Raw genomic sequence first — 18,371 nt, forward strand, 5'->3', positions numbered from 1 at the left:
TTTAAAAAGTCAAAAAAATGCACCCCCCATGGCAGGCATCCCCAGGTGTATTTCTACTGAAATAGGTGTAACCACATTGCACTTGTGCCAAATTTATTATTACTGAGCATAATTTTCATAAATTTGTTGTGGGTTCGCATAGCAAAAAATAGTATACCAAACACAGCACCATACATTGTATTGTGGCTGTGCTTGGTATTGCAGCTCATTACTATTCACTTGAATGTTACTAAACTGCAAAAAGGGACTGATGGATGTAAAGCCACTAGGCAAAAAAGAATGAGCAGCTCTCTCCGCTAGTGTTGAGCGCGAATATTCGAATATCGAATTTTTTTCGCGAATATCGGCACTTCGCTAATTCGCGAATATTTAGAATATAGTGATATAAATTCGATATTTTGAATATTCTTTTTTTTTTATTTTTTTTTTAATTGTTATATTTTTTTCTTTCCCACTTCCCTAAAGTTGTTCTTACCTGTCCTTTGGATTCCTGGCTTCCTGGCTGCTCCAGTCAGTGCCTGTTGCCGCTTCTGCCGACTTCCGTGCTCATGGAGCGTCCCCATCACCATGGGAACGTCTCCATATACTAGAATGTACTGTCGGATTTGAGAATTACGTGAAAAATCGCAATTCGATTATTTTAAGTTATAATAATCGAATTTCGATTTTAACTTAGCACTGCTATATTTAATTCTAGCCTAATATGGAATATAGCAGTGCTAAGTTAAAATCGAAATTCGATTATTATAACTTGAAATAATCGAATTGTGATTTTTCACGTAATTCTCAAATCCGACAGTACATTCTAGTATATGGAGACGTTCCCATGGTGATGGGGATGCTCCATGAGCACGGAAGTCAGCAGAAGCGGCAACGGGCACTGACTGGAGCAGCCAGGAAGCCAGGAATCCAAAGGACAGGTAAGAACAACTTTAGGGAAGTGTGAAAGAAAAAAATATAACAATAAAAAATAAAATAAATTCAAGTTATAATAATCGAATTTCGATTTTAACTTAGCACTGCTATATTCCATATTAAGCTAGAATTAACGAATATGGAATATAGCAGTGCTAAGTTAAAATCGAAATTCGATTATTATAACTTGAATTAATCGCATTGCTATTTCAATAGGAGAGTAGCCTTTAAGTTAAAATCGCAATACGCGATTATTTAAATCGCATTTTAATCGCGATAACAAGAATAATGACGAATATTCGATTTCGACGAATATAAAACGAATATTCTATCGAATATTCGCGAATTTCGTCGAAATCGAATATGGCACCTGCCGCTCATCACTACTCTCCGCACCACCATGGCCCCTTCCAATAGCTGCTTGTTGGGGTGCCAGGAGATGTACCCCCAATGGTCAGCTATTGATGATATTCCAGTGGTGGGCCATCAATCTCAAAATCCTGATTGACAAATCTGTAGCCCAAATGTGCATAGTGATAGCTTTGGTTCTGTTACTTCAGGACGTTTAGGATATTGGGTGATATAACCTCCAGTCTACAGAACTGATATGACAACTGCAGTAACCATCAAAAAATAATAAGGCCGTACAGAAGCTAAAAATGAAATACTATTATGAAACTTTGATTTACTGATATCTGTAGCTATAAATTTGGGAAACATATAGGGAGTTAGACATATAAATATACAATACGCATGGTAACATATAGATATCTTCACATGGTATCTGTCAATAGCATTTGATGAGTCAAAAAGTTTTCACAGAAACTAAATCTAAACACATCGAAAAGAAATATTGCTTATACATTTCTGTCAGAACAACCTTTTTCTACAGTATGTACAAGCGCCAGAAAGCCAAGGGAGAGTAAAAAGCCCATTCGTTTGGATTCCCATACACAGATGTCCGACAAATTACATTTCAGGCTGAGCAGCACAAAGTTTGCTTGAAGTTATTGCTATTCCAATTGCCAGACTTCCATTATCGGCAAAGAGCTGAGCCACTGAGGCATTAAGCATGAGGCAATCACCATCTGTAATTATAGAGTCAACACAGTCTAAGACAGAGCGGGGACTGGATTCCCATGTCAGTCTTCTCCGGTTCCTGTTCAGCTCCAGTTTGTAGTTGAAATTCTCGGCTTGTGCCGGCGTGCCAATCAGCATCATGGTTGCAAAAAATTGTGGGTATCCTTCATATTTTTCTTGTTTTCTAAGCACAAGCAAAAAGTGATGGTCAAGACAGGAATGCGCAATTATCCAGTCCACCGGAGCTGGAAGGTGCATATCAGTAGCAAGAAAGACAATTTCTGTTCCATGTAGAATGTTTACTGTATGAGTCTGAGTTAAATGAGCGACAACCACCTCCAAGTGACCTTCCCATTTACAGGCATACAAAGGGCAAGAGCACGAAGTCAGCTGCGGGTCGTGGACCGTTTCCTGGCAATGATGATGCCTGATTTGTGGAGTGGAATCTCCAGCGATGGCACATCTGTTTGGAGCATTCTGAAAGAAAAAAAAAGAAATGACTGTAGAAAATAGGCAATAACACTCAACATTTATGGAATCCCTGAGCACAGAAGCAGTCAGGCATAAAACCGGAAACAAATGATAATTAGTACATCGATTAAATGGGGAAAGGCAGTGGCTGCATGAACACGAGCTCCTGGATGACAATGGGTGCAGTAAACTTGATGTGGTGTCATAAAGTACCTGCTAATTCTTGTCTAGCTGGAGGAGGAATTTTATTTGTAACAGTATTTATTCAGGAAACATATGATACATAACATAGCAGTAAATTTAATTGCACACAGACTTATTACACTAAAACTATATGCAATGTACTGTGTTTGGGACATCCCCCCACTGCATGTTTTTAATCAAAAATGGAAATAAATTCTACTTCGAAGCAGAATAAATTAAAAAAATAACTAATTAAGACCTCATGCACATGACCATATTTTGTATCCATGTTTTTCAAATTGCTCAGGGGCCCGCTCATTTCTATGGGTCCACAAAAAAAAAACTAGTTAAAGAACATGTCCTATTCTTGTCCATTTTGCAGACAAGAATAGTCATTTCTAGTAATAAGAGTGAGAAAAATGAATATTGCACACTGAAGGTGTCCATATTTTGCACATCCCTGGTTTGCGAAACGCAACACAGACACAGTCATGTGCATGAGGACTAAATACACTGCTCAAAAAAATAAAGGGAACACTTAAACAACACAATGTAACTCCAAGTCAATCAAACTGTCCACTTAGGAAGCAACACTGAGTGACAATCAATTTCACATGCTGTTGTGCAAATGGGATAGACAACAGGTGGAAATTATAGGCAATTAGCAAGACACCCCCAATAAAGGAGTGGTTCTGCAGGTGGTGACCACAGACCACTTCTCAGTTCCTATGCTTCCTGGCTGATGTTTTGGTCACTTTTGAATGCTGGCTGTGCTTTCACTCTAGTGGTAGCATGAGACGGAGTCTACAACCCACACAAGTGGCTCAGGTAGTGCAGCTTATCCAGGATGGCACATCAATGCGAGCTGTGGCAAGAAGGTTTGCTGTGTCTGTCAGCGTAGTGTCCAGAGCATGGAGGCGCTACCAGGAGACAGGCCAGTACATCAGGAGATGTGGAGGAGGCCGTAGGAGGGCAACAACCCAGCAGCAGTACCGCTTTCTCCGCCTTTGTGCAAGGAGGAACAGGAGGAGCACTGCCAGAGCCCTGCAAATTGACCTCCAGCAGGCCACAAATGTGCATGTGTCTGCTCAAACGGTCAGAAATAGACTCCATAAGGGTGATATGAGGGCCCGACGTCCACAGGAGCGCGCACAGGCGTTGTAGGGAGGTCATACAGGCACGTGGAGGCCACACACACTAATGAGCCTAATTTTGACTTGTTTTAAGGACATTACATCAAAGTTGGATCAGCCTGTAGTGTGTTTTTCCACTTTAATTTTGAGTGTGACTCCAAATCCAGACCTCCATGGGTTGAAAAATTTGATTTCCATTTTTTTAATTTTTGTGTGATTTTGTTGTCAGCACATTCAACTATGTAAAGAACAAAGTATTTCAGAAGAATATTTAATTAATTCAGATCTAGGATGTGTTATTTTTGTGTTCCCTTTATTTTTTTGAGCAGTGTATATGGAAACCTACCTCTTCTCTTTTGAGATGGGATCAGTTCCCATTTTAGACAAGATGTAATGTAAAGCACCATAACAAAACCTAATGATGCATACAACAATAGATGGTATGAGATCCTCTTTCAGGGGTTCTCCAGGAACTAAAAAAATTAAAATACTTTAATATTATTTTATAACTAGCAGAAGGACCCAGCTTCGCACGGGTATATTTCATCTACGTTTATTTCATTTAATATTTCTGTGTGTTGGTAAAAGATAATGAGGAAAGAGTTGAACGGCACACCTCTGTGATGAAGGTGGTGCTCAGTGGTATATAAAATTCATGCAATTGAAGAGAAGACCACAGCACTCTAGTTGCTGTTTCGTTAAATGCCATCCAAACTACAGGCTCAATGACTAAAGCCGTGATCAAGGTCTATTGTTGACCGAAACGTTGGCCAGTGGCTAAATATTATTCTCTGGATGGATAAAAAGTTCAAAAAAATCTAAAAGGTTTTCTAATAATAATAATAAAAATAAGCATTTAATGAAACAGACTAGAGTGCCGTGGTCTTCTCTTCAATTGTTAAAAGATATCCACAGTATCCCCCATAACTGTGACCTCTACAGCACCCTGCCCCCTTAACAGTGAACTCCACTGCCCCTCACTGTTTAACACTAAACCCCCACAGTGCCCCGCCTCCTTACAATAGGGTGTCTACAGCAGCCCGTCCCCTTAACTTTGAGCTTCACAACAGCCCACCCCTTTAACAGTGAGTTTCACAGCACCTCACTCCCTTGACATTGACCTTCTCAGGGGCACGCCCCCTTAACAGTGACCTCCACAGTGCCTGTCCCTTTAACAGTGACCTCCACAGTGTCCATCCCTTTCACAGTGACCTCAACAGTGCCCGTCCACTTAACAGTGACCTTCACAGTGCCCATCCATTTAACAATGACCTCCACAGTGCCCGCCCTTTTAACAGTGACCTTCACAGTGCCTGTCCATTTAACAGTGACCTCCACAGTGCCCGCACCTTTAAGTGACCTCCACAGTGCCCGCCCCTTTATGTGACCTTCACAGTGCCTGCCCCTTTAACAGTGACCTACACGGTGCTCGCCCATTAAACAGTGACCTCTACAGTGCCTGTCCATTTAACAGTGACCTCCACAGTGCCCACCCCTTTATGTGACCTTCACAGTGCCCACCCTTTTAACAGTGACCTACATGGCACTATGATACTGGCACATGGGGGAAGAAGAGAGGCACTTGATACTGGCACATGGGGGAGGGTGGAGAGAGGCACTTGATACTGGCACTTTTGGGGGGGGGAGATGGCACTATGATACTGGGACATGGGGGGGAGGAGAGAGGCACTTGATGCTGGCACTTTTGGGGGGGGAGATGGCACTATGATACTGGGACATGGGGGGAAGGAGAGAGGAATTTGATACTGGCACTTTTGGGGGGGGGGAGATGGCACTATGATACTGGGACATGGGGGGGGAGGAGAGAGGCACTTGATACTGGCATGTGGGGGGGGGGGTGTTGGCACTTGATACTGGGCCATGGGTGGGTTTGGCACTATGATACTGGCACATGGGTCGGTTTGGCACTATGATACTGGCACATGGGTGGGTTTGGCACTATGATACTGGCACATGGGTGGGAGAGAGGCACTTGATACTGGCACTTTTTTGGGGGGGGATGGCACTATGATACTGGGACATGGGGGGGGAAGAGAGAGGCACTTGATACTGGCACATGGGGGGGTTTGGCACTATGATACTGGCACATGGGGGGTGGGAAGGAGAGAGGCACTTGATACTGGCACATGATGGGGGGGAATCTATGGGGGACACTAGGCCGGCAGCCTATCAGAGGCCGGACACTGAGGGCATCTACTGGGGCACTATATATGGGGCATTTTATACTGGTACATTATGGGGGGCACTAGCAGGAAGGGGGAGAGGAGCACTATGGGGGAATTTACTGGGGGCACTATATAGGGGTATTTTATACTGGGACATTATGGGGACATTAGCTCAACTGGGGGCATTACAAGGGGGCATTTTTTGCACTGTCACATTAAAAGGAGAATTATTTCTACTGGGGGGGCATTATGGTGGGCTTTATTACTCCACCATGGTATGACCCCCGAGTAGCAGCACCAGCCTCTCCCTGCTCTGCTATCCCTCTGCCCCTTCTCCAAATCCTTATTATGAAATCTTTCTCATTAGGATGAAACACAACATCAGCTCCACCGAGCCCCGGCCAAAGTGTTGAAGTGGCGTCCGAGATCCCCAAGGGCCAAGCCAAGTAATTGTAAGTACAGTACACCGCTACACTGTGCCACACAATATACAGTATACCGCTACACTGTGCCACACAATATACAGTATACCTCTACACTGTGCCACACAATATACAGTATACCGCTACACTGTGTAGTCTGTTCTATAAGCACCATTGTTTTGTGGCGGCGGACAGAAAATAATCTAGAAATGCCCCTCCCGAGACCAGGCTCTGACTGCTAGGGGGGGTCTGCTGAGCTAACGGATGCCCCCTATGGCAGTAGCACCACCATAGCACCACCATAGGGGGGGTGACACCATTTTCTACAGCACCGGGTGACACCAGCCCTAGCAACGCCACTGTGCGCAGGTAAGTATAATGCTTCTAAAATTGCTAAGTAACCATGGCAGCCAGGACTCCAGTCAGTGCCAGCCGTGTCAGCCACCAGTCACAGTGACAGCAGTCTCAGCACCACCAGTCAGTGCCAGCAGTCAGTGCCAGCAATCAGTGCCAGCAGTATCAGCCACCAGTCACAGTGCCAGTGCTCTCAGCACCACCAGTCAGTGCCAGCCGTATCAGCCACCAGTCACAGTGCCAGTGGTCTCAGCACCACCAGTCAGTGGCAGTCATATCAGCCACCAGTCACAGTGCCTGCAGTCTCAGCCAAAATTCAGTGCCAGTGATGCATATTACAGCTACATATAATTCAGTATTACAGTAAGAGAAAATATTATCTACAAACCGGATTCCAAAAAAGTTGGGACACTAAACAAATTGTGAATAAAAACTGAATGCAATGATGTGGAGATGGCAAATGTCAATATTTTTTTGTAATAGAGCGTAGATGACAGATCAAATGTTTAATCCAAGTAAATGTATCATTTTAAAGGAAAAATACATTGATTCCAATTTTCACGGTGTCAACAAATCCCCAAAAAGTTGGGACAAGTAGCAATAAGAGGCTGGAAAAAGTAAATTTGAGCATAACGAAGAGCTGGAAGACCAATTAACACTAATTAGGTCAATTGGCAACATGATAAGGTATAAAAAGAGCTTCTCAGAGTGGCAGTGTCTCTCAGAAGCCAAGATGGGTAGAGGATCACCAATTCCCACAATGTTGCGCAGAAAGATAGTGGAGCAATATCAGAAAGGTGTTACCCAGTGAAAAATTGCAAAGACTTTGCATCTATCATCATCAACTGTGCATAACATCATCCGAAGATTCAGAGAATCTGGAACAATCTCTGTGCGTAAGGGTCAAGGCCGTAAAACCATACTGGATGCCCGTGATCTCCGGGCCCTTAAACGACACTGCACCACAAACAGGAATGCTACTGTAAAGGAAATCACAGAATGGGCTCAGGAATACTTCCAGAAACCATTGTCAGTGAACACAATCCACCGTGCCATCCACCAATGCCAGCTGAAACTCTACAGTGCAAAGAAGAAGCCATTTCTAAGCAAGATCCACAAGCTCAGGCGTTTTCACTGGGCCAGGGATCATTTAAATTGGAGTGTGGCAAAATGGAAGACTGTTCTGTGGTCAGACGAGTCACGATTCGAAGTTCTTTTTGGAAATCTGGGACGCCATGTCATCCGGACCAAAGAGGACAAGGACAACCCAAGTTGTTATCAACGCTCAGTTCAGAAGCCTGCATCTCTGATGGTATGAGGTTGCATGAGTGCGTGTGGCATGGGCAGCTTACATGTCTGGAAAGGCACCATCAATGCAGAAAAATATATTCAGGTTCTAGAACCACATATGCTCCCATCCAGAAGTCATCTCTTTCAAGGAAGACCCTGCATTTTTCAACAAGATAATGCCAGACCACATTCTGCATCAATCACAACATCATGGCTGCGTAGGAGAAGGATCCGGGTACTGAAATGGCCAGTCTGCAGTCCAGATCTTTCACCTATAGAGAACATTTGGCACATCATAAAGAGGAAGGTGCAACAAAGAAGGCCCAAGACAGATCCCCCCATAATAGTGCCATCCACAGATCCCCCATACCAGTGTCATCCACAGATCCCCCATAACAGTGCCATCCACAGATCCCCCCATAACAGTGCCATCCACAGATCCCCCCATAACAAGGTCTATTGTTGACCGAAACGTTGGCCAGTGGCTAAATATTATTCTCTGGATGGATAAAAAGTTCAAAAAAATCTAAAAGGTTTTCTAATAATAATAATAAAAATAAGCATTTAATGAAACAGACTAGAGTGCCGTGGTCTTCTCTTCAATTGTTAAAAGATATCCACAGTATCCCCCATAACTGTGACCTCTACAGCACCCTGCCCCCTTAACAGTGAACTCCACTGCCCCTCACTGTTTAACACTAAACCCCCACAGTGCCCCGCCTCCTTACAATAGGGTGTCTACAGCAGCCCGTCCCCTTAACTTTGAGCTTCACAACAGCCCACCCCTTTAACAGTGAGTTTCACAGCACCTCACTCCCTTGACATTGACCTTCTCAGGGGCACGCCCCCTTAACAGTGACCTCCACAGTGCCTGTCCCTTTAACAGTGACCTCCACAGTGTCCATCCCTTTCACAGTGACCTCAACAGTGCCCGTCCACTTAACAGTGACCTTCACAGTGCCCATCCATTTAACAATGACCGACACAGTGCCCGCCCTTTTAACAGTGACCTCCACAGTGCTTGTCCATTTAACAGTGACCTCCACAGTGCCCGCACCTTTAACCGCCTCCGGACCGCCTAACGCAGGATTGCGGTCCGGAGGCGGCAGCCCTGCGCTCAGCGACGCATATACGCGTCATCTCGCGTGAGCCGAGATTTCCTGTGAACGTGCGCACACAGGCGCGCGCGTTCACAGGATCGGAAGGTAAGAGAGTGGATCTCCAGCCCGCCAGCGGCGTTCGTTCGCTGGCAGGCTGGAGATGCGATTTTTTTAACCCCTAACAGGTATATTAGACGCTGTTTTGATAACAGCGTCTAATATACCTGCTACCTGGTCCGCTGGTGGCCCCTTTTGTTTGGATCGACCACCAGAGGACACAGGTAGCTCAGTAATGCAGCACCAAACACCACTACACTACACCCCCCCCTGTCACTTATTAACCCCTTATGAACCACTGATCACCCCTGATCACCCCATATAGACTCCCTGATCACCCCCCTGTCAGTGATCACCCCCCTGTCATTGATCACCCCCCTGTAAGGCTCCATTCGGACGTCAGTATGATTTTTACGGATCCACGGATACATGGATCGGATCCGCAAAACACATACGGACGTCTGAGTGGAGCCCTACAGGGGGGTGATCAATGACAGGGGGTGATCACCCCATATAGACTCCCTGATCACCTCCCTGTCATTGATCACCCCCCTGTAAGGCTGAATTCAGATGTCCGTATGTTTTTTACGGATCCACGGATACATGGATCGGATCCGCAAAACACAAAGACGTCTGAATGGAGCCTTACAGGGGGGTGATCACCCCATATAGACTCCCTGATCACCCCCCTGTCATTGATCACCCCCCTGTCATTGCTCACCCCCCTGTAAGGCTGCATTCAGATGTCCGTATGTTTTTTACAGATCCACGGATACATGGATCGGATCCGCAAAACACATACGGACATCTGAATGGAGCCTTATAGGGGGGTGATCAATGACAGGGGGGTGATCAATGACAGGGGGGTGATCACCCCATATAGACTCCCTGATCACCCCCCTGTCATTGATCACCCCCCTGTCATTGATCACCCCCCTGTAAGGCTCCATTCAGACATTTTTTTGGCCCAAATTTATTTATTTTTCTTACAAAGTCTCATATTCCACTAACTTGTTTCAAAAAAAAAAATCTCACATGAACTCACCATACCCCTCACGGAATCCAAATGCGTAAAATTTTTTTGACATTTATATTCCAGACTTCTTCTCACGCTTTAGGGCCCCTAGAATGCCAGGGCAGTATAAATACCCCACATGTGACCCCATTTCGGAAAGAAGACACCCCAAGGTATTCGCTGAGGGGAATATTGAGTCCATGAAAGATTGAAATTTTTGTCCCAAGTTAGCGGAAAGGGAGACTTTGTGAGAAAAAAAAAAAAACAATTTCCGCTAACTTGTGCCAAAAAAGCTAAAATTTCTTTGAACTCGCCATGCCCCTCATTGAATACCTTGGGATGTCTTCTTTCCAAAATGGGGTCACATGTGGGGTATTTATACTGCCCTGGAATTTTAGGGGCCCTAAAGCGTGAGAAGAAGTCTGGGATCCAAATGTCTAAAAATGCCCTCATAAAAGGAATGTGGGCCCCTTTGCGCATCTAGGCTGCAAAAAAGTGTCACACATCTGGTATCGCCATACTCAGGAGAAGTTGGGCAATGTGTTTTGGGGTGTCATTTTACATATACCCATGCTGGGTGAGATAAATATCTTGGTCAAATGCCAACTTTGTATAAAAAATGGGAAAAGTTGTATTTTGCCAAGATATTTCTCTCACCCAGCATGGGTATATGTAAAAAGACACCCCAAAACACATTTCCCAACTTCTTCTGAGTACGGGGATACCAGATGTGTGACACTTTTTTGCAGCCTAGGTGGGCAAAGGTGCCCACATTCCAAAGAGCACCTTTCGGATTTCACAGGTCATTTACCTACTTACCACACATTAGGGCCCCTAGAATGCCAGGGCAGTATAACTACCCCACAAATGACCCCATTTTGGAAAGAAGACACCCCAAGGTATTCCGTGAGGGGCATGGCGAGTTCCTAGAATTTTTTTTTTTTTGTCACAAGTTAGATAGGGAAAATAATAAAATCTACACAACACCTAACACAAACCTGAACTTCTGTGAAGAAGTTCGGCTTTGGGTACCAAACATGCCGATTTTTCTCACGTGCCTACAAAACGCATTAAAATGTTTTGTTTTTTCCCGCGACACACCTGCATCTTATCCAGCCCAAATCCTTGACGACCGTGTGAAAGAGGCCTTAGAGAAGGCAGGGAAAGTTCCCAGGTGTCCCTGCCTTCTAGATTGCTGTATACACAGCGCTCACCGAGCGCTGTGTATACAAAGCAGGAAGCTCTATGCGCTTCCTTCTCTGGCCCGGTGGTGATGTGACCGCCGGGGCCGGAAGAGTGCAGGAGCTGTGGGGTCTTTCACAGACCTCGATCAGCCCTGCACTGAGGCTGTACAGCGCAGTATACCGCTGTACAGCCTCTCTGGGGGGTGTATTTTCACTGTAACTAGGGCTACTATGTCAGCCCCAGTTACAGGAGAAATCATTTGTGAAAATAAAAAGTGAAGTTAAATGTCCCCCAGAGGTCCTGTATGACCAAATGGGGGACGCAAAGTGTAAAATAAAAAAATAAAAAGGCGTATGTCCCATGAAATGGTACCACTAAAACCATCACCTCATTCTGCAAAAAATTAGCCCCTACATAAGAAAATCGCTCAAAAAAAATAAATAATATATAGCTCTCAGAACATGGACACATTAAAACATAACTTTTTTGTTTAAAAAATGCTATTATTGTTTTAAAGTGAAATTAAAAAAAGTATGCGTAACAACCAGCTCTTTAAAAATATCACATGACCTAACCCCTCGGATGAACACCGTAAAATAATAAAATAAAAACTGTGTAAAAAAAAAAACATTTTTGTCACCTTACATCACAAAAAGTGCAACACCAAGTGATCTAAAAGGCATATGTCCGACAAAATGGTACCAATAAAATTGTCACCTCGTTCCGCAAAAAATGAGCCCCTACATAAGAAAATCGCTCATAAAATAAAAAAACTATAGATCTCAGAACATGGACACGTTAAAACATGTTTTGTTTTTGTTTTCAAAAATACTATTATTGTGTAAAACCTAAATAAATAAGAAAAAGTATACATATTAGGTATCGCCACGTCCGTTATCATCTTCTCTATAAAAATGCTACATGATCTAACCCCTCAGGTGAACGCTGTAAAAATAAATAAATAAAAACTGTGTTAAACCAACCAATTTTTTGGTCGCCTTGCCCCATAAAGTGTTATAATGAATGATCAAAAAATCATAGGTACCCAAAAATAGTACAATAAAACTGGCTCCTTATCCCCTAGTTTCCAAAATGGGGTCACTTTTTGGGAGTTTCTACTGTAAGGGTGCATCAATTCAAATGGGACATGGCATCTAAAAAACAGTTCAGCAAAATCTGCCTTCCAAAAATCATGCAGCGCTCCTTTTCTTCTGCGCTCTACCATGTGCCCTTACAGCAGTTTATGACCACATGTGAGGTGTTTCTGTAAACCGCAGAATCAGGGTAATAACTATTGAGTTTTGTTTGGCTGTTAACTCTCGATGTGGGTAAATAAAAAAGTTGAATAAAATGGAAAATCTTACAAAAATGTGAAATTTTAACCGCCTCCGGACCGCCTAACGCAGGATCGCGTTCCGGAGGCGGCAGCTCCAGGCAGAGTCACGCATCTATGCGTCATCTCGCGTGACGCGAGATTTCCTGTGAACGCGTGCACACAGGCGCGCGCGTTCACAGGATCGGAAGGTGAGCGAGTGGATCTACAGCCTGCCAGCGGCGATCGTTCGCTGGCAGGCTGTAGATGCGATTTTTTTCAACCCCTAACAGGTATATTAGACGCTGTTTTGATAACAGCGTCTAATATACCTGCTACCTGGTCCTCTGGTGGTCCCTTTTGCTTGGATCGACCACCAGAGTACGCAGGCAGACCTGTAATAAGTAGCACCAAACACGACTACACTACACCCTCCCTGTCACTTTTTAACCCCTTATTAACCCCTGATCACCCCATATAGACTCCCTGATCACCCCCTGTCATTGATCACCCCCCTGTCATTGATCACCCCCCTGTAAGGCTCCATTCAGACGTCCGTATGTTTTTTATGTATCCATGGATACATGGATCGGATCCGCAACAAACATACGGACGTCTGAATGGAGCATTACAGGGGGGTGATCATTACAGGGGGGTGATCACCCCATATAGACTCCCTGATCACCCCCCTGTCATTGATCACCTTCCTGTCATTGATCACCCCCCTGTAAGGCTCCATTCAGACGTCCGTATGTTTTTTACGGATCCACGGATACATGGATCGGATCCGCAAAACACATACAGACGTCTGAATGGAGCCTTATAGGGGGGTGATCACCCCATATAGACTCCCTGATCACCCCCCTGTCATTGATCACCCCCTTGTAAGGCTGGCTCCATTCAGAGGTCCATATGTGTTTTGCGGGATGCATCCATGCTCAATAAGGGTACGGCCACAAGGAGCGGTCATGAACTGTGCGGCCAATTAGTCTGCAACTTTCTTTCATTTAACTAATGAAGACCAACTATACAGTACAGTCTTCATTAGTTAATAGAAAGGAAGCAGAGGGCTAATTGGCTGCGTGGTTCATGACCGCTGAACGGAGAAAAATCTCCCACCCTAAAAAACACAAGAGAGACATCTGAGCAAAGGCTTGTGGGTTTTACTTCCAGCCAAAACTGCGTTTTCCATTTTTGGCTTTTGCTTGATTTTAACAGGTTAAGTTACTGCATCAGAATTTAGGCTTCTAATTGAGAACCTTAGAGGCATCCACTGCAACTGCTGTGGGGACACTTGAAGGCACCCAACACATAGTTAGCAGGGATCCAGATATAGGTAGTAGGAATCTGTGCTACATTTTCTCTCATTGCTAAGACCTTAGTTTGCAAGCAATGAAGGGTAGAATCAACCAAGGGTTGTCACACTCTTCTTTTATGTATACATAGTTATTATCTTAATTTATATTATATTGTCTGCATAATGTCAAATAATACAGCCACTTAGTGCCCAAATAATACCACCATACAATGCCTAATTAATATTTATAAATGGTATCATACATTACCCGCATAATGCTGCTATATAATGTCTGAATAAAATTATCATTCAAAAGAGTATGTTATGTAGAGCATATTTTTGGAGGCATGTTATAGAGAAAGAGGAGAAGAGCAGATTAATACACAGTTTAATGAGAAAAGATTCAGTATAACTTGTATTTTATTCATGTAAATCCCTTCTCACTCTATGCTTAGGAGTCCAGAAGGCGGAACTATTAGTGATTGACAGCCTTTCCTGCCTAGAGGACTCAGGCACAGAAAGAGCAGATATTTTTATGAATAAATTAGGAAGGTTAAGGAACAAGAAAAAAACTATGTGGATAAAAAGAACTGTAAAGAAAGCAATAAATAAAAAGGAAGCATTCAAAGCTATAGCTAAAACAGGAGGGTAGCGAGGAGGCACTGAAAAACTATAAGGAAAAAAATTGAATATGTAAAAAACAAATAAAAGCAGCCAAACTAGAGACCGAGAGATTAATTTCCAAAGAGAGCAAAACTAACCCTAAAATGTTTTTCAATTGTATAAATGGTAAAAAGTATAAATCTGAAGGTGTCAGCCCTCTACAGAGTAATGAGGGGAGAGTTGCAGAGAGCGATGAGGAGAAAGCAAAGCTATTAAATATTTTTTTCTCCACTGTATTCACTGAAGAAAATAAACTGTCAGATGAAATACAGAATTTAAAAGTGAATTCCCCATTAAAAGTGCCCTGTCTGACCCAGGAAGAAGTACAGCGGCGTCTTAAAAAGATTAAAATAGACAAATTGCCAGGACCAGATGGCATACACCTCCGTATCCTAAGATAATTAAGTAATGTCATAGCCAGACCCTTATTTCTGATATTTAAGGACTCTACACTGACAGGGAGTGTTCCACAGGATTGGTACATAGCAAATGTAGTGCCAATATTCAAAAAGGGTCCAAAAACAGAGCCCGGAAACTATAGGACGGTAAGTTTAACATCTGTTGTGGGTAAACTGTTTGAAGGTTTTCTAAGAGATGCTATCTTGCAGTACCTCAAGGAAAATAAGCAAATAATGCCATATCACCATGGCTTCATGAGGGATTGGTCATGTAAAACTAATTTATTAAGTTTCTATGAGGAGGTAAGTTCTAGACTTGACAGCGGCGAATCAATGGATGTTGTATATCTGGACTTCTCCAAAGCATTTGACACTGTACCGCATAAAAGGTTAGTATATAAAATGAGAATGCTTGGACTGGGAGAAAATATCTGTATGTGGGTATGTAACTGGCTCTGTGATAGAAAACAGAGGGCGGTTATTAACGGTACACACTCAGATTGGGTCACTGTCACTAGTGGAGCACCTCAGGGGTCAGTATTGGGCCCTATTCTCTTCAATATATTTATTAATGATCTTGTAGAAGGCTTGCACAGTAAAATATCAATTTTTGAAGATGATACTAAACTGTGTAAAGTAATTGACACGGAAGAGGACAGTATACTGCTACAGATGGATCTGGATCGATTGGAGGCTTTGGCAGATAAGTGGCAGATGAGGTTTAACAATGCCAAATGTAAGGTTATGCACATGGAAAGGAATAATGCCAGTCACCCATACTAAATGGCAAAAAACTGGGTAACACTGACATGGAAAAGGACCTAGGAATTTTACAGCAAACTAAGCTGTAAAAACCAGTGACAGGCAGCTGCTGCCAAGGCCAATAAGATAATGGGTTGCATCAAAAGGGGCATAGATGCCCGTGATGAGAACATAGTCCTACCACTTTACAAATCACTAGTCAGACCACACATGGAGTACTGTATGCAGTTCTGGGCTCCTGTGAACAAGGCAGACATAGCAGAGCTGGAGAGGGTACAGAGGAGGGCAACTAAAGTAATAACGGCAATGGGGGGACTACAGTAACCTGAAAGATTATCAACATTAGGGTTATTCACTTTAGAAAAAAGATGACTGAGGGGAGATCTAATAACTATGTATAAATATATCACGGGTCAGTACAGAGATCTCTTCCATCGTCTATTTATCCCGAGGACTGTGACTGTGACAAGGGGACATCCTCTGCGTCTGGAGGAAAAAAGGTTTGTACACAAACATAGAAGAGGATTATTTACGGTAAGAGCAGTGAGACTATGGAACTCTCTGCCTGAGGAGGTGGTGATGATGAGTTCACTAAAAGAGTTCAAGAGGGGCCTGGATGTATGTCTGTAGTGTAATAATATTACAGGCTATAGCTACTAGAGATGGGTCGTTGATCCAGGGAGTTATTCTGATTGCCTGATTGGAGTCGGGAAGGAATTTTTTACCCCTTAAGTGAGGAAAATTGGCTTCTACCTCACAGGTTTTTTTTTGCCTTCCTCTAGATCAACTTTCAGGATAACAGACCGAACTGGATAGACAAATGTCTTTTTTCGGCCTTATATACTACTGTATGTTACTATATTGCAAGTTATACTGAATCTTTCCCCATAAAGCTATATATCAGTCTGCTCAGCTCCTCCTGCTCCATAACCTGCTGCCTGCAGCTCAGATACCATGTTCCATGTGACAGGTTCCCTTTAAGTAAAACTGTTTTATTCAGTGTCCCGATCATGCCTCCATAAAAAGCCTAAGTAAAACTTCCATTCATTGTTCACCTAACACTGCATATACGGTACAGTAAAACCATCATTAGTACCAAAATAACACTGTCATATGCAGGCTGCATAGTATCCAAATACTGTGCAGTATCTAAATACTCCCCTGAACAGCCCACCTAATGGTACCATAACTTGCCATGTCATACTGCAATTCAATTCCTAAATAAAATTGGATAGTTCCGAGTTATTTCTAATCTAGGAAATGTAAAGTTGCTGGTGACCTAGGACATTAGAGGGGTATGGACTGGAATATTGTTTTGCTTCGCTCCCAGATTGCTTTTAGGCAGACCTCTGGGCCCAGGATAATTACCCAGTTTATCGCACCCGAAAACCAGCCCATCTTATCCTGTATGTAGTCTGAAGAATTGAGGTAAAAAAAATCCAATGGCATGCCCTCCTTTCCCAATCTGAAGAGATGGAGATGAATTAGCAACAGAGGAGGCGCAAGTTGTTCATCTTTTTTGCGTGCCCATTTTCTACATGATTCATTGTTTATGATTCATTGTCCTTTATGCTTCCCAGTACAGAATAAAAGTAATAAAGTCACTGCTTCTACAATACTGAATTGTACTCTGTATTAAAAAAAATGCCAATAAATACACACAGCCTGGAAGAGCATCCAAGAGAATCCCCAGATAAGAGAAACTTATAATTATTCTTTGCCCGCTTGGTGGGCATTGACGATATGATTAATTTAACATCCTTTGGTAAACAATGTAGTGCCTGCAAACCGCCAGGGATATTTTCATCTCTGAAATTTTAATAATGTCACAAGATGAATGCCAGTACTCACATCTAATACACTTACTGTAATTACTTCCACTAACCAAACTCTTAATGCAACATTAGCAATTATACTAATTAAAAATAATGAACTTTCCTTTGCATTCTACTAAACCCCTCTGTATGAGTCAAGGTACTTAAGCTCTCTGACTATAAATATTTCTATTAGGAAGCTGAATCTGAAAGACCCTCTAAAATGAATAAGACAATTAGAATTGGAAATATTAACTTTTATACATTAGTTCTTTAGAAAATGGAGATGATTGAACATTCCCATTTAGTGAACCATGAAATCTGGTAATTACTTTAGCATCATTCATTAACCTTTAACAGTGAAGCTAATAGCCAATAATGGCAAGGTAAGACTTGTTTAGCACTAAAGCATATAATACATAAATAACTGCAGGCAAATGTATTACTAATATACGGTAGTTATTATATTTCTTAGAACCACAAGTATTTGATACCCAGTGTTAATATATAACGGCCAGTGCCAGAAGATATCAATGACCGATAACAGAGAACACATCGGGAGCAAAAGCAAAAGTGCTTGTTAATAATAGTAGACTCTAGTGTTGATCGAGCATCTCGAAGCTCGGCACATGACGGTATTCGGTCGAATACCGCATGTGCTCGAGCGCAATGCTCGAGTCTCCTCACCGCACGTTTGTTGGCTGCTACGAAGCCAATAAACGTGCAGGTGCACT

The 18,371-nt window shown here is 43.0% G+C and overlaps 1 protein-coding gene across 1 annotated transcript in view; it reads right to left on the reverse strand.

Annotated features, from left to right (window-relative positions):
• Positions 1–1,884: 1,884 nt before the first annotated feature.
• Positions 1,885–18,371, reverse strand: part of SIAH3 (siah E3 ubiquitin protein ligase family member 3) — a 169,317-nt gene continuing 152,830 nt past the window's right edge. The window contains exon 2 of the mRNA XM_040422372.1: positions 1,885–2,472. Coding sequence (XP_040278306.1) covers positions 1,885–2,472 — 588 coding nt within the window. The remainder of the gene's footprint in view (positions 2,473–18,371) is intronic.

Source organism: Bufo bufo, chromosome 3 (genome assembly GCF_905171765.1).
Source record: "Bufo bufo chromosome 3, aBufBuf1.1, whole genome shotgun sequence".
In the NCBI taxonomy this organism is placed as follows: domain Eukaryota; kingdom Metazoa; phylum Chordata; class Amphibia; order Anura; family Bufonidae; genus Bufo; species Bufo bufo.